This window comes from Rhinatrema bivittatum, chromosome 4 (genome assembly GCF_901001135.1).
Source record: "Rhinatrema bivittatum chromosome 4, aRhiBiv1.1, whole genome shotgun sequence".
In the NCBI taxonomy this organism is placed as follows: domain Eukaryota; kingdom Metazoa; phylum Chordata; class Amphibia; order Gymnophiona; family Rhinatrematidae; genus Rhinatrema; species Rhinatrema bivittatum.
The window spans coordinates 182,920,591-182,935,400 of record NC_042618.1 but is presented as its reverse complement, the minus strand read 5'-3'; the positions used below and the strand labels follow the sequence as shown (position 1 = coordinate 182,935,400).

General features: G+C 42.2%; 1 protein-coding gene across 6 annotated transcripts in view; it reads left to right on the top strand.

Moving 5' to 3' along the window:
- The window catches only part of CEP112 (centrosomal protein 112), a 1,022,051-nt gene that overhangs the window by 38,865 nt on the left and 968,376 nt on the right, over nucleotides 1-14,810 (top strand). For all 6 annotated transcript variants that reach the window (XM_029599329.1, XM_029599330.1, XM_029599331.1 and 3 more), the window contains one exon: nucleotides 4,665-4,742. In XM_029599329.1, the coding sequence (XP_029455189.1) occupies nucleotides 4,665-4,742 (78 nt within the window). The remainder of the gene's footprint in view (nucleotides 1-4,664; nucleotides 4,743-14,810) is intronic.

Sequence of the window (14,810 nt, the reverse complement as noted above, 5' to 3'; positions counted from 1 at the left end):
GCGGAGACCTCCTAGGGTAGCGCAAGCTATTCTTTTTCGCCATAAGCTTCATGGCGGATTAGGGGTCCCAAAACTCCAGCGGTACCATACAGCAGCTCAATTGGCAGCCATCCTTTCATGGCACAGACAAGGCGAGCAACCAAGATGGGTGGCCATAGAGCAAGCCATTGTGGGGTCCTTTCCACTAAGAGCTCTTATATGGCAACCTAGGAAATCTTGGAGACTTGACGGTTGCATCTCTCTTCCATTTCAAACTACTTTACAATCCTGGGACCGGTGGAAGCCTCTACTAGTGGGTACGAGATGCTACTTTTTGAATATACATTTATTTCACCACATGTCCTTCCCTCCGGGGTGGGATTCTGTGCTGTTCCATGAATGGAAGAGCAAGGGAGTGACGACCATGGGCAAACTCAGAGATAGAGGTGTTATTATGCCATTTGCATGAATCCAGGAAGTGCATAAGCTCCCCCCCTCCGCCGCCTTTTCTTACTTACAGTTACAACAATTCATTAGGCGGGAAAACATACAAGGAGTGTTAAAGGCAAGTCCCAATTTGAAGGCTGGTGCGATCTTGCAGACCGCCTAAACGGTGGTTTATCTAAAATTTATAATATGTTACAAGGCTCATTGGCCAACAGGCCTAAATATGTCTCTGCATGGGAGAGAGACTTGGGGATACAGTTCTCTGATGAGGATTGGGATCAAATTTTTCTTCACACTAAGAAATGTTCTGTTTCCTCCTCTCTTACAGAGAATGGGTATAAAATACTATTCAGATGGCACCTTACCCCGAGCAGGCTGTATAAAGCTAAATTATGTGATAATGACTTGTGCTGGAAAGGTTGTGGTCAAAGTGGTACATTCTTACACATGTGGGAATGTCCTCAAGTAAAGAGACTGTGGTTGGATGTACAGGACATTATCCAATGCACTTTGAAGCGGCAGGTAGATTTATCTCCAGCCCAGGGACTTCTGAATGTCCCCGTTGATGGATCCAGATTTGAAAGTACACTCATCAATCAGTTCTGTTTGGGGCACGGTGTCTGCTAGCGATATCCTGGAAACAACCAACAGTGCCCTCTAGGAATTCCTTAATACAAAAACTGGACACTATGTGTGTGATGTATAAGATTACTGCCCAAAAACATACACATACCCAAGTTTGAGAGAACATGGTCACCATTTCTTTTATGGGAAAGGGAGGTGAGGCCTGCGAACGTGGGGATCACAACTTCTAACGAACCAATAGTATGAGACACCCAAATCAGACTGACATAGTTGTTTGTTGTGATGATACATTTTATTCAGTTGTTGTTTACTGTTTGTTATAGCCATAATTGCCGTTTGATGATAATTGATGACTATCTGTCCCACTCCGAGATGTTATACCACCGGTGGATATTAGGTAGTTCCTCTTCTGTTACTTGTGCATTCCTTATTCAGCAAACGTTGTACGGCAGTATTATGTTTTTTACAACTTTTTTAATGAGTATGGAACTGTTTCCTTACTGGGAGATTTTCAATATTATTGTACAACGATTATAATCTGTGCAATTTGAATAAACGTTACATTGAAGAAAAAAAAATAAAATTCAGTGCTCCAGCTCTATGTATCTATATCTATCTTATCATGGGTATTTGCTCCCAAAATACCCACTCAAAAATGTCTCTTATATGCATTATTAAATAAGACTTGTTCATTTTTTTTTTATATAATCTGCTTTGTGACTAACTTGGGAAAGGCGGATTACCAAAGTTCAGAATTAAATAATAAAATCTAATAAAAAATAAATTCAGAATAGTAAATACAGGAAACTACTTTGTAGCCTGGAATGAGTGAAAAAGTTTTTATGCAGATTATTTCCTTCATTTCTCCACATGGCATGCTTACTTTGAGCATCACTTTTATGTTAGCTTTCACTGATTGAATGCACTACACATAGCCCTTGTTTCATGAACTCAAAGGTTAAGTTCCTTTTCCAGCCCATTAGAATTAAAGTGAAATTTTGAATACTGATACATGGGTCACCTGGTGGCACAGTGGGTTCCATTTCCGGCTGAGGTCTTATGGCTCCCTACATTGGCTGAGGCTGGGGATGTTGTTGAGACAGCGTTCTCTGTGGTGGGGGAAGGGAGGGTGTCATAGTCCGTGTGCATGGACCCGGCTGAGGATAATCACTGCAGTGACTGGACTAATGTAAATTGGGAGAGGCTATTAAGTAGGGGGCAATCCCTATATAGTTGTGAATGAAGGCTGTTGATGCCAAATCCCAGCCCTAGTTCTGGTTGAGTTGGAAGACTGGGTCAAAAAAAAAAAAAAAGAACATTTGATACTTGTATGTAGAGTAAACAACAGAACCTATTAGGAGAAAACCCAAACTGTTTTCTGGCTACTATGATGTACTACAATTATACCTGTAAAAAATCTTAAAGAATTATTATAGCCCAAAGGACAAGTCTAAAACGATTTAAACAACTTAAAATACATTTGTTTGATGTTTTAAAAAAAAAAAATGCATTAGCTACTGTGGTATAGCGCAGCTAAGCCTGTTGTGAAAGACTGTCATAGCCTGAAGCAACAGCAGTAACTAAAAGTTATTACTTTTCTGTATCAAAAACATCTTTCATTGGGCCAGCCTGAGTTCATTTTGCCTGATTACAGATAACATCAAAATGTAAAGTATTTAACCTGAAGTGTAGAGCCATTCATTATCTTTCTTTTCACAGGTTCTGAATATATTGTGCTGGTGCCAGAATATTCTTCATTTTCACACTTGAATATTTTCACCAGTCTTCTTCCTGGCTGTTAGGTGTAATGTAAATTTATGACTGTTTTGTACCTAATTTCTCTCTGTTTTCTCATGTTGGCATAAAGAGTGTCCGGCTACAGTGGTATTTTCTAAGAAAACATATTTGGAAAGATACATAGAAGAAGAGGGTTTAAAAAATATTTTTTATGTTTCCTGCTTTTTATGCCTTCTCTAATTCATGTCCCTGGACTACAAGCTTCGGCCTGGGAAAATGATTCATTGCAGGAGGCCTCTTTGCTCTAAATGAAAAGATCTCCCCTGCAGTGTATCCCTTTTAACCAGAGAGTAATTTATAACTCCAGTAAACTTGGGTTGCAGCACCACTTGGTGGACTGCATTTATAGTGTTATAGTTTTATGTAATTTTATCATTAAACTTGGGACTGGTGGGTCTGGTCCCATGATTTGGCCAGCCCACTATGGTGCAGGAGCCTCCTGCAGGGAAGTGCGTGCATTATGGAGGTTGTGTTCTCAGGCTCTAGGAGGGGAGACAGTAGCGGCTAATGAAACAACCCCTACTGGCTCAAGTGGTGCTGAGGAGAACTGCAAAGGAGCCTGAATCACTTGCTCAGTTTTCTGGAGAGGAGCAAATCAAATATAAGAAAAATGGGATAAGAGGTCAAAAAATAATCTCTAGGTATTTGCTTTTATATATGCGTATCATATCGACTGTATATCCTTGGCCCATGAAGAGCCTGATGTCTCCTCCTTACCCAGACATAATCTGTGCTGTATAGAGGCACATTTTAGGCATAAACCTCCACAAAGATAGGCAAAATATCTAAATTTAAATGAAATACCCAATAAAGAATGATTTTGTATTCAGGAATAATAGAAAACTATGATATTATTAGCCGAATTTTAAAACAGCCACATGTGGGAAAAAAAAAAACGGGGGTTTGCGTGTGGCCGGGCCTTGCGTGTAGCGCGCGCATTTTCAAAGGGGCACGGCCACACACGTAACCCCTGTTACACGCAGAATTGCCGGGCTCAGAGAAAAAGGGGTGGTCAGGGAGGGGCGGGGCTGGAGGTGGCCGGGGAAGTGCGCGCCAGCCAACTGCCGGCATGGAGCAGTAAGCAATAAAACAAAAAAAAAAGAAAGGTAGGTGAAAGGGTTTAGGGGGTGGAGAGGGGAAGAGGGATGGAGTATGGGTAGGGAAGTTCTCTCCCAGTCTACTCCTTAATTGGAACGGACTGGGAGGGAACTCGAGGAGGCCTGATTGCGTCGTCGCACTTAATCTTACATAATCGGGCCCCCCAGGGTACGCCGCCCACAAGTGCGTGCGTGGCCATGGGATTTTATAATAGGTTGAATGGCTGCAACTTTCTTTCTCTTTCCTCTGCCTCTTTATGACTCACTGTGTGCACCCCCCCCCCCCCCCAGCCACCAGTCAGGTGTTTCTCAAGATAACTTCAGAAGGCAATGGGGAAATGATTAAAGGATCTATATGGGGAGTGGGACAATCACAGTAAGGACATTGTTTTGTCTGTTTGAATCAAGGTTAAACTCTAAGAGCCCCAAGCCATAAAATTGTGCAAAGCATCTGGAGGCAGCACCTGCAGAAATCTCATTAGGAAGTGTCTTACAGCAACATGTAGTTGAATCCTTTGGTATCAGAAGTCAGTACTTCTTGATTTGCAAAATGCATTGGAAATAATAAAGGGAACTTAGATCTCGTATCCTCAGACAGGGATAATGAAAGATTTGCTTTTATGTCTGAAATAGCTTTGTGACAGTATGCTAAAGTTTGATTTAATTACATTTGTTTCAAGGTTAGCACAAAATTGAGCCAGAACAAATATAAGATAAAACAAACTTATTCTTATATTGCCTTTGAAATTCATGTTCCAGGAGGACCATTGTAAAAAGGTTGCTGCTGCTTTGGATGACAGTGACATAGAAGCTCGTCTCAATAGCTGGAATCTTGGGGTAAAGTAAACAAACTAAAAAATGCATTTATAATTTTTTTTGGCCACAAGTTGAAAGCTGTATTTCTGAACACTAAACGCTATCAGGCAGTCATGTGCATTGCCATTCAGAATGTGGAGACCTCTTGCTGTTTTTCCCAAGGTTATGACTGCCAGTCACTTTCTAAGTATTCAGAATCTGAAAGAAGTCTTGTATGGGTTTAAGGATAAGTTCTTCAAATTTAAAGCAACTGGAGAAGAGCATACCTTTCCTAGGAGTAGATGCAAGAAGTGTTTGCATGCAGCAAATAAAGCCTGCTTGGATTCCTTTTCAAGCAAAAAAGGAATACAAAAAACATCCGAGCTGTAGAGATGAGATGGTGAGAGCATTTAGTATTAGCACCACAAGGGAATAGACATGCATTGAATGGAAATGTGCAGAATGAGTTGGCATCAACTGGTGCATCATGCTCCCTGTCTTGCCATCTAAAGACTCACCTTTTTGAAACAGCTTTTAAATCTTATGCCTGATTGTTTGCTTTTGGTCTTGTTAACTAACTTTCTTTTCTTTTAAACCATTGTCTTGTTTTATGAAATACCCCAAATCTTGTCTTGTATGTTTGTCTTATTAGATTGTAAGTTCTTTTGAGCATGGACTGTCTTTTTGTATGTTTGTACAGCGCTATGTATGTCATGTAGTGCTACAGAAATGTTAAATAGCAGTACTTTACATTGGTCTCCTGACTGCAGCAGTGAGTTTCTTAGGCTTGTGGTGCAAAGGGAGTCATGGCTGCTCTAGTGGAATGTGGGAAAAGAGCTGTGTTTACAGCAACTGTGGCGTGCAGTGTCTTCAAACTGGGGGAGCCTCTAAACTGTGCGGGACTTGCGCGGAGAAGAGAGGAGTCTAACAGGGCTGTGATATTGTTGCTCCAGGGGCAGAGGGAATGCCCGCATCAGTGAACCAGCCATCCAAGCAATTCCCGCCGGTAGGGTCTTGGCTGAAGTGGAAATGGCGGCCATATTTGGAATGCAGTTGACGGATAAGGAGTTAGAATCTTCATCTCTTAGTCCTGCGGTACAGAGAGCTGACTTTTCTTTGCTCAATCAGATGAGGGTTTTCTCTTTTAATGACACAACACCTTCTTTCTCAGTTTTTGAAGCTTCCTTTGCTGCCTGGGGTTCAGTATCAAAAGAAATTTTAAGATGTTTGCACCAAGCATTCTGCATGGGACCTAGTTCAGTTCCAGAATCCACTTCTGTGATTCCTTCTCCTCTAGTGGGCTCTAGAAGAGCAGGGAGGAAGAGACGCAGGAAAAAGGAGGATGTAGAGGTAAATGATTACAAATCCTCCAAATCCGAATCTTTCCTCAATGATTCTAAGGCTCCGAGAGATGGTGTGAGAGAGGAGGATTTGGAAGAAGGTGAATATTCTCTTGATGGAGAGGATGGCTCTTCCATGCTGTGGCTCTTTCACAAGGAAGAGCTTTCTTCTTTAATTTCTCAATCCTTGTGTGTTTTAAATATTGTGGAAGACAAGAAGGAAGGGTATCCTAGTTCTGTTGAAGACCCCATTATTTCCAGTATCAGAAAGCTTTCAATATCCTTTCACCTGTATAAGGCAGTAAAGGATCTTATTGATCTCGAATGAGTATCCCAAGAGGCCAATTATAAAGGGGAACTCCGTGGCTACATTTTGCCCTTTGGTTTCATAGGAGAAGGAAAAACTGAAATTTCCCAGTGTAGATGTGCTGGTTTGTTTGGTTACCAAATGGACTACCATTCCTATAGAAGAGCGTGTTGCTTTCAAGGATGCGCAGGACAGGAAAATAAAATCAGTTTGAAGCAAGCCTTTGAAGCTTCCAGTATGGTGCTTCAGACAGCTGCTTGCAGCTGTGTTGTAGCAAGGTCTGGCTTGTGTCTGTCAGAGTAGTTTCAGGAAGGAAGTCTAGAAGGAGGTGGTTCAGTCAAAAAGGAAGCTTCTTAATTGGAGCCTGGAGCGGATTTACTGGCCAAAGCCTCCTTTGACTTGCTATGCACTACCGCTAGAAGTATAGCTTCTAGTTAGTGGTTAAGAGGTTTCTATGACTTCAATTTGAAAAACAAATTTGACAAGCTTCCTTTTAAAGGGAGTCTTTTTTTCTTTGGAGAATCAGGCAAAGGATTGGGGAGCTTTCAAGGTGCCAAGACTCCTGGAAGAAAAGCCTAGGTGCATTTAGCATCCAGTGCAGGCTCAGAATAGGTTTTAGGATTCCAAAAAGTACAAACAGGGAAGACCATCAAATGGTCAGAGATCTAGGCCATATATAATAGGTTTCAGTTCTTTTGTTTATCTAAAAAGGGTGGTAAGGATGGAGCCTTTGGGATGGCAGGGTCCTTCCATAGTTCTCAGTGAAGTTTTGGGGACCCAGTCTTCAGATCTCAAGATTGACAAATATTTGCCTAAGTTGTATTGGAGATGGATCCAAATTATCTCTGATCATTGGGTCTTAGAGAGAGTGCGAAACTGATATGCCTTGGAGTCTTCCTATGTTATTTTAGAAGCTTTTATGGTTCCCCCTTGTTGCTCCGCCACAAAGAGAGAGGTAGAAAGAATGACACTTGATTAGCTTCTTTGCATATAGATGATAGTTCCAGTTCTGAGACACCAATGAGGTCAGAGCTGGTATTCAATTTACTTTGTGATTCCCAAGGAGGAACGGGCCTTTTGCCCCATTCTGGATTTGAAACAGGTCAACAAGGCTTTTAAGAGTGTTGCATTTCCGGATGGAAACCTTAAAGTTAGTGGTGGTGGCTGTGAGCCAAGGGGAATTCCTAACCTTCTTGGATTTTTTGGAGGCATATTTGCACATTCCAATAAGGGAATATCTTCAGAAATTCCTTCACTTTGTGGTGCTAGGAAGTCATTTTCTATTTCAGGCTCTGCCTTTCTGTTTGACCGTGACCCCAAGGACATTTACAAGGTAATGGTAATAGTGGCAGCAGTGGTGCACAGAGACGTAATTTAGGTTCATCCATACCTAGATGATTGATTCATTCAAGTAAAATCATATCAGGAAGATGATCCACATGTTACAGAAATTGGGATGGGTGGTGAATATCTGAGAGCAGTCCCTGGAGTATTTGGGATTTCTGTTTGTCATGAAGTTGGATCATGTCTGTTTAACAGAGCAGAGAATTAAAAAAAAACTCCAGCAGCAAGTTCATTCTTTAATGACATTCAGGACTCTGATAGTATGGAGTTAACTTCATAAGGACATAACTTGCCAAACTGGGTTAGACCGAGGTTCCGTCAAGCTCAGCATTCTGTTTCCAACAGTGGCCAATCCACAATTTATTTATTGTTTTACTTATTTATTAAAATTGTATATACCGCCTGTAAATCATTTTAACCAAGTGAAAGTACAATAAGAAACATAAATAGAATTCAAATCAAAATATAAGAGCAAACAAAAAAAAAGATACCATATAATAAAATGTAAAATTTTAACAATAAACATAATCCAATAAAACAGAATATACAAGTTAAGGTTTAATGTGATTATTTAATTAAATTTACAAATACTATACATAAAAATTCAAACAACCATGGCCACTTAGTTGTTACAAGATGTTATCAAATGTCTGGGCAAAAAAACAAAGTTTTTACTGCCTTTCTGAACTTTACATAGTTTGCTTCTGAATGAATAGCAAATGGTAAAGGATTCCACAGTAAAGGAGCCTGGTAGCTAAAAAAAAGAGAGTCCCTAGTTGACTCAAGACGAATTATAGATGGTGAAGGAAAAGATAATAAACCTTTCTGGGCAGAAAGGAGAGAATGTACTGAAGTAAAGGGGGGTTAGAAGTTGAACAAGATATAATGGATAACCAGTGTGTAATACTTGGAAATTACTAATGCCAGTAATAAGCAGTGGCTATTCCCTAAATTAATTTGATTAATAGTAGTTTATGAACATCTTCTCCAGGAACTTGGCCAAACCTTTTTTAAACCCAGCTATGTTAACTGCCTTAACTACATCCTCTGATACTAATTCCAGAGCTTAACAGTGTGTTGAGTGAAAAAGAATTTTCTCTGATGTTTTAAATGTGCTACTTGCTTACTTCATGGTGTGCCCCCTAGTCCTATTAGCTGAAAAAGAGTAAATAACCAATTCACATTTACCCGATCAAGTCCTCTCTTGATTCTATAGACCTCTGTCATATCTCCCCTCAGCCATCTTTTCTCCAAGCTAAACGTCCCTAACCTCTTTCCTCATAGGGGAGCCATTCCATCACAGTTATCAATTTGGTTGCCTTTCTCTGAATCTTTTCCAATGCAACTATATCTTTTTTTTTTTTTTTGAGATGTGGTGACCAGAATTGCGCACAGTACTCAAGATGTGGTCTCATCATGGAGCAACACAAAGGCACTAAGACATTGTCCATTTTATTTATCATTCCTTTCCTAATTCCTAACATTTTATTTGGTGTTTTTTTTTTAAACCACTGCAGCACACTGAGCTAATGGTTTCAATATATTGTCCACTATGATGCCCAGATTTTTTTTCCTGGATGGTAACTCCTAATATGGAACCTAACATTGTGCAACTACAATGTGTGTTACTTTTCCTTAAGTTCACTTGTCCACATTAAATTTCATCTGCTATTTGAATGCCTAGTCTTCTAGTCTCACAAGGTAGTCCTGCAATATATCACAATCTAATTGTTAATTAACAACTAAATAGTCATCTTCAAATTTGATCACCTCACTTGTTGTTCCCCTTTCCAGGTCATTTATAAATATATTTAAAAGCACCAGTCCATGTACAGATCCCTGAGGAACTCCACTGTGTGAAGGGTGGCATGGGTGTAAGCCCTTTGTGCTGCGGCGTAGTTGATGCTGCCTTGTAGGCGAGCCTACAAGGCCTACGCTGGCAGCTGGTGAATGTGCCCTGTAGTGAGAGAAACTGGAGCTTCACCTATACTAGCCGACTTCCCTGCAGGTTGAGTCCTTGGGTTCTGGCAACCGGCAGGTCTTACGCGGGTTCCTAGGGCGATGGCAATAGCAAGTTCAGTGGCACATTGGGCCCAGGGCAGGCATCAGACTAATGAAGTTGGAGATAGGCCAAGGTCGGGGAAGGTGACAGACGAGTGATCGAGTCCAGGCAGCAATCGTCGAACGGTCCAAGCAAGAGGTCAGGTCCCGGTGGCAGGCAATCATGGTCAGGTCTAGGCAAGAGGTCAAGATCCAGAGAGTCAGGCCAAGGAAAGACAAAGACATACAGAAGAGATTGGATAAGATGGCAAGGCAAGGATGGATGGAGCAAGGCTGGATAGACAAAGCTGAATGAAGAAGGCAGGAACAAACAGGCACGCAAAAGTAACATTCACTAACAACCAAGGCACATCAAGGGACCTGTTGCTGAGGTATCGAGGCAGCATTCTGTGGAACCTTTTTTTTTTTTTTTTATTGACAATTTTTATTGGTCTTCACATGTAAAATATACAAACAGTGAGACACTAGACAACCAACAAGTTATCAATGCAAGATTAACCCCCCCCCCCCCCCGACTGAGAGTACTGCAATCAAGAATATATAAACTGGAGTACATATAATAGTCTTATTCTTAGACTACTGTAGCGAGCAGGTTATACATTAACAAGTCTCTCATATAAAATACATGCACATAGACTCTGACAGTTGATTCCTCCATGTCAGATAAGGATCCCATATTCTATAATATTTAGGCAAAGTATGATTTTTTAATCGCAGTTAGCTTATAAAGATAGCAGTTATGGTCAAGTTGGGCTAGCACTGCTTCCCTAGTAGGGAGGTCTGGTCACTTCCAAAACAGAGCTAGCTCACACCTGGCTGCAAGGATGATTTGGTGTGTGAGTAACCATTGATAGTGAGGGACTGGTGGAGACACATTCAGTAAAACATGCTCAGGAGCTAGGGGAACCTCTAAGCCTAGAATACCTGCAACCAATTTTTGGGTGTCTTCCCAAAACATGTTCACCTTTCGACAAGTCCACCACATATGGAAGTAAGTGCCAGTCCCCCCCCACACTTTTTCCAACAATCGGCACTAAACGTTGGTACAATCTTCTGTATCCGAACAGGTGTCAAGTACCATCGCATTAATACTTTATACCCAGTTTCTGTTAATGTGGCCGAAATCGAGCTGCGTTTTGTGTTTTGAAAGATTAATTCCCAGGTCTCTGGAGAGATATGTTTGCCCAAGTCACGTTCCCAAGCTTTCTCATACGGGGCCGGGAGCCTCACAGCATTACCCAGGAAGCCATAAAGATTAGAAATAATGCCAGACTGTCTGCTTTATTACACCAGTGTTCCAATATTGTTTTCCCCTTCCGAAGCTCAACCCCCACATTCTCTGACAGTAGAAAATGTCGGAGTTGCAAATACAAGAATATATCTTGCTCACGTAACTGCCACTTCTCCCGAAGCTCTGAAAAGGTGAGAAATCCCTGAGAGCCCCAGACATGCTCAAATTGAGCAATTCCCCTACTGAGCAATGAGTGATAGTGTGAAAGTGCTTGTCCCGCTGCAAATTTTCTATTATAGTTAAGGGCGGTACTATAGAAATAACGGCGAGTGCCAACAAAATGCACCTTCCATTTCTCCCATGTATTTAAAGTCGTCTTTGTGGTAGGGGCAATTTCACCATCTCTCAGCCAGGTGTCCCTAGGCTGCCAAAGCATGGCCCGCAATGGCATACGCCCCAGTATATCCTGTTCAAGATTTACCCAAAGTGGCTGGTCGTACATTTTATGCCAGATAATTATGGCCCTTAACTGAGCGACCGCCCAATACCACTGTAGGTTGGGGACTCCCAAGCCCCCCCTACTAGTAGGTTGAAACATTACTACCCTTCGAATCCGAGGTGGCTTCCGCTTCCAAATATAGTTAAAAACACGTCTTTGCCAACACGTCAGCATGTTATTGGGGATAGATATAGGAAGTGACTGGAATTGATACAAAAGCCGTGGTAAGAGATTCATTTTTACCGCAGGTATCCGCCCCAACCATGAGAGGGAGAGGCCAGACAAAATGTCCAATTCCTTAGAGCAGAGCTTTCCAAACTTTTCATGTTGGTGACACACTTTTTAGACAAACATAATTTCGTGACACAGTAATTCAGTCTACCAGCAAACCAGAAGTTAAAGGTGAAACGAACAAAATGTATTTCAACAATTTATGTATGTTTCCTTAAATATATACATAAATAAAATGTTTCACAACACAACCTATCTCATAATAAATATTTGCAGGCTTCCACTTCCTCCATGCTGATCTCGTACATTGTGAGATCGGCATAGAGAAAGTGCTACTCTTGCACATTCATAAAGATTACATGTGCCAATCACTAAAAAGTAATTTTTTTTTTTACCTTTGCTGTCTTATCTTAGTTTTCTAAGATCACAGGCTTTTTTTTCCACCTTTCCTTTCTTGTTTTTTTGCCAATTCCTTTTACAGGGTCTTTTTTTCTATTTCTTTTCTCTCCATCTGTCTTCCCTCAAACACACAATCAGGTTCTCATTCTCACACACTATCTCACACATTCTCACACACACAGGCTCTCACTCACATGCAATCTCACACATCCACAGCTCTCACTCTCACATGCCTCTCTCTCATACATACATACATACTGTCTCTCTCGTGCACATGCTGTCTCACTCTCACACACACAGGCTCTCTCACTCCTACATGCTCTCTTGCTCAAGCACAGGCTTTCACTGGCACATGCTGTCCCTCTGCACGGGTTGCCGAAGGATGGGCTCTTCAGAGGCCCTGATCTTCCCTGGCCGTGACATGGGATCTGCAGCGGCCCTGCTATCGGGTTTCCTCCTCTTCTCGGGCTGCCGTGACGTGGGATCCGCAGCGGCCCTGCTATCGGGTTTCCTCCTCTTCTCGGGCCGTCGCGACGTGGGATCCGCAACGGCCCATTAATGCTGCTCTTCTTCTGTACGCAGCAGATGCTCCTCCTCCTTCCTGCCCACGCGGCTCCGGCAACGTTTTTCTTCCAGGGCTGCACAGGCAGGAAGGAGGAGGAGTGAATGTGACCCTTTTCTTCGGGCCATGGTGATGTAAGCTCCACCACTGCCCGCCAATCTTCCTGCTATAGTTCCCTGCTTCCGCCGGCCGTGTGGACCGGGCGACACACCTCCACACTACAGGCGACACACTAATTTGTCCCGACACACACTTTGGAAAGCTCTGCCTTAGAGAGTGTTTGCCAGAGGGGTTTATAGTTCAATTCTAGGAGGTCCCCATAATTCTTGCCAATACGTATACCCAAGTATTTAATGTGATGTGCCGTCCACTTAAAGGGAAGTTTAGACTGCAAACGTGCCCTCTGTTCGTCTCCTAAAGTTAAATTGAGCACTTCAGAACTTTTGAAGTTTAATCTGAACCCAGAGACTTTAGTAAAGTCTTGCAGCACTGCAATTGTCCCCGGGAGTGAAAGATCTGGTTTAGTGAGGGTAAATAGGACATCATCCGCAAACATAGCTATTTTGTGCTCTGACGATCCCAAGTGAACCCCATGAATATCACCTGAGGCACGTATATGATGAGCTAAGGGTTCTAAAAAAAGGGCAAAAAGAAGTGGTGAAAGGGGATACCTCTGCCGTGTACTTCGCTGGATGGGCAGAGGTTCTGAGTATATACCATTAACCTTTACCCTCGCGTGGGATTGGGCATATAAATTGTGCAGCCATGCCAAAAAAGAGTCACCAAAGTTAATTTTCCTCAAGACACTGAAAGGATATGGCCAGTGGACCATATCAAAGGTCTTCTCAGCATCTATAGACAATAATACTGCTGGGGTCCCCTGCCTCTGTACCGACCAGATGAGGTTCACTACCTTCCTGACATTGTCTGCCATCATGCGGCCCGGTATGAACCCCGTCTGGTCCAGATGTACTAGTTTGGTCATGACCCTCTTTAGTCTATTGCAAGGATCTTAGCAAAAATCTTTAGGTCGATATTGATCAAGGAGATAGGTCTGTATGACCCACACACAGCCAGGTCGCGACCCGGCTTGGCCAGTATAGAAATCCCAGCTACATCGTAAGAGGATTTCCAGACTTCAATGAGTTGAACCATTCCTGCAATAAGGGAATGATTAGGGTGGCAAATTTTTTGAAGAATAGGGCTGTGTACCCGTCAAGCCCGGGTGCCTTGTTGACTTTTAACCCCTTAATCACCTGTACTATTTCCTGTTCCGTAATATCTTTATCAAAAAACTGCCTTTCAAGATCAGATATTCCAGGGAGAGTTATGTCCTGCAGATACTGGTCAATACGATCAGTTAGAATCAGGGGATCTGCGGTATAAAGGGCCCTGTAGAATTCCATGAATCTTTGCCGCATATCCTCCGGCTTAGTGAGCAAAGTGCCCCTTTCTGATTTAATTTGTGTAATTTGCCGCTGGGCTACTCGTTTGTGCAAGTATCGAACCAAACAGCGACCCACCTTATTCCCACCTTCAAATCGTTCCTGTTGTAGCCTCTGCAGTTGAAAAGCTATAGTTTCTAACTCAAGAGACGAGAGTTCAGATCTAGCCCGCAGGAGCGTAGCATAACAGGCCTTATTCAAGGTTTGTTTATAGATTCGTTCCAGATTCAGGATCTCTCGCCGGAGCTGCTGTTGTTTGTGTAGCCTAATCTTTTTCACATAGGATGCCCTTGCTATTAATCGACCCCTAATTACTGCTTTAAGGCCTTCCCAAACCATTGAAGGGCTAATGTCGTCCTGTACATTAAAATTAATATATTCTTTAATTTCCCCTTCCAGTTGTGATCAGCAATGTTTGTCCCCCAATAACGAGTTATTGAGAGTCCAGAAGCGCCCCCCGCCCCCCCCCTTGTTTGGTAGAACCATACAATATGAGCTCGACTGGGGCATGATCCGACTATGTGATCGGATGAATATCAGCCTTGCAATACTGTGGTAACAAACATTTATCTAAAAGGAAAAAGTCCAACCTAGAATAGGACTGGTGGGGTTTAGAAAAAAAGGTATAATTTCGGCTATGGGGGTACTGGAACCTCCAGACATCTATAAGATTCCATTTTTTCATTAGTTT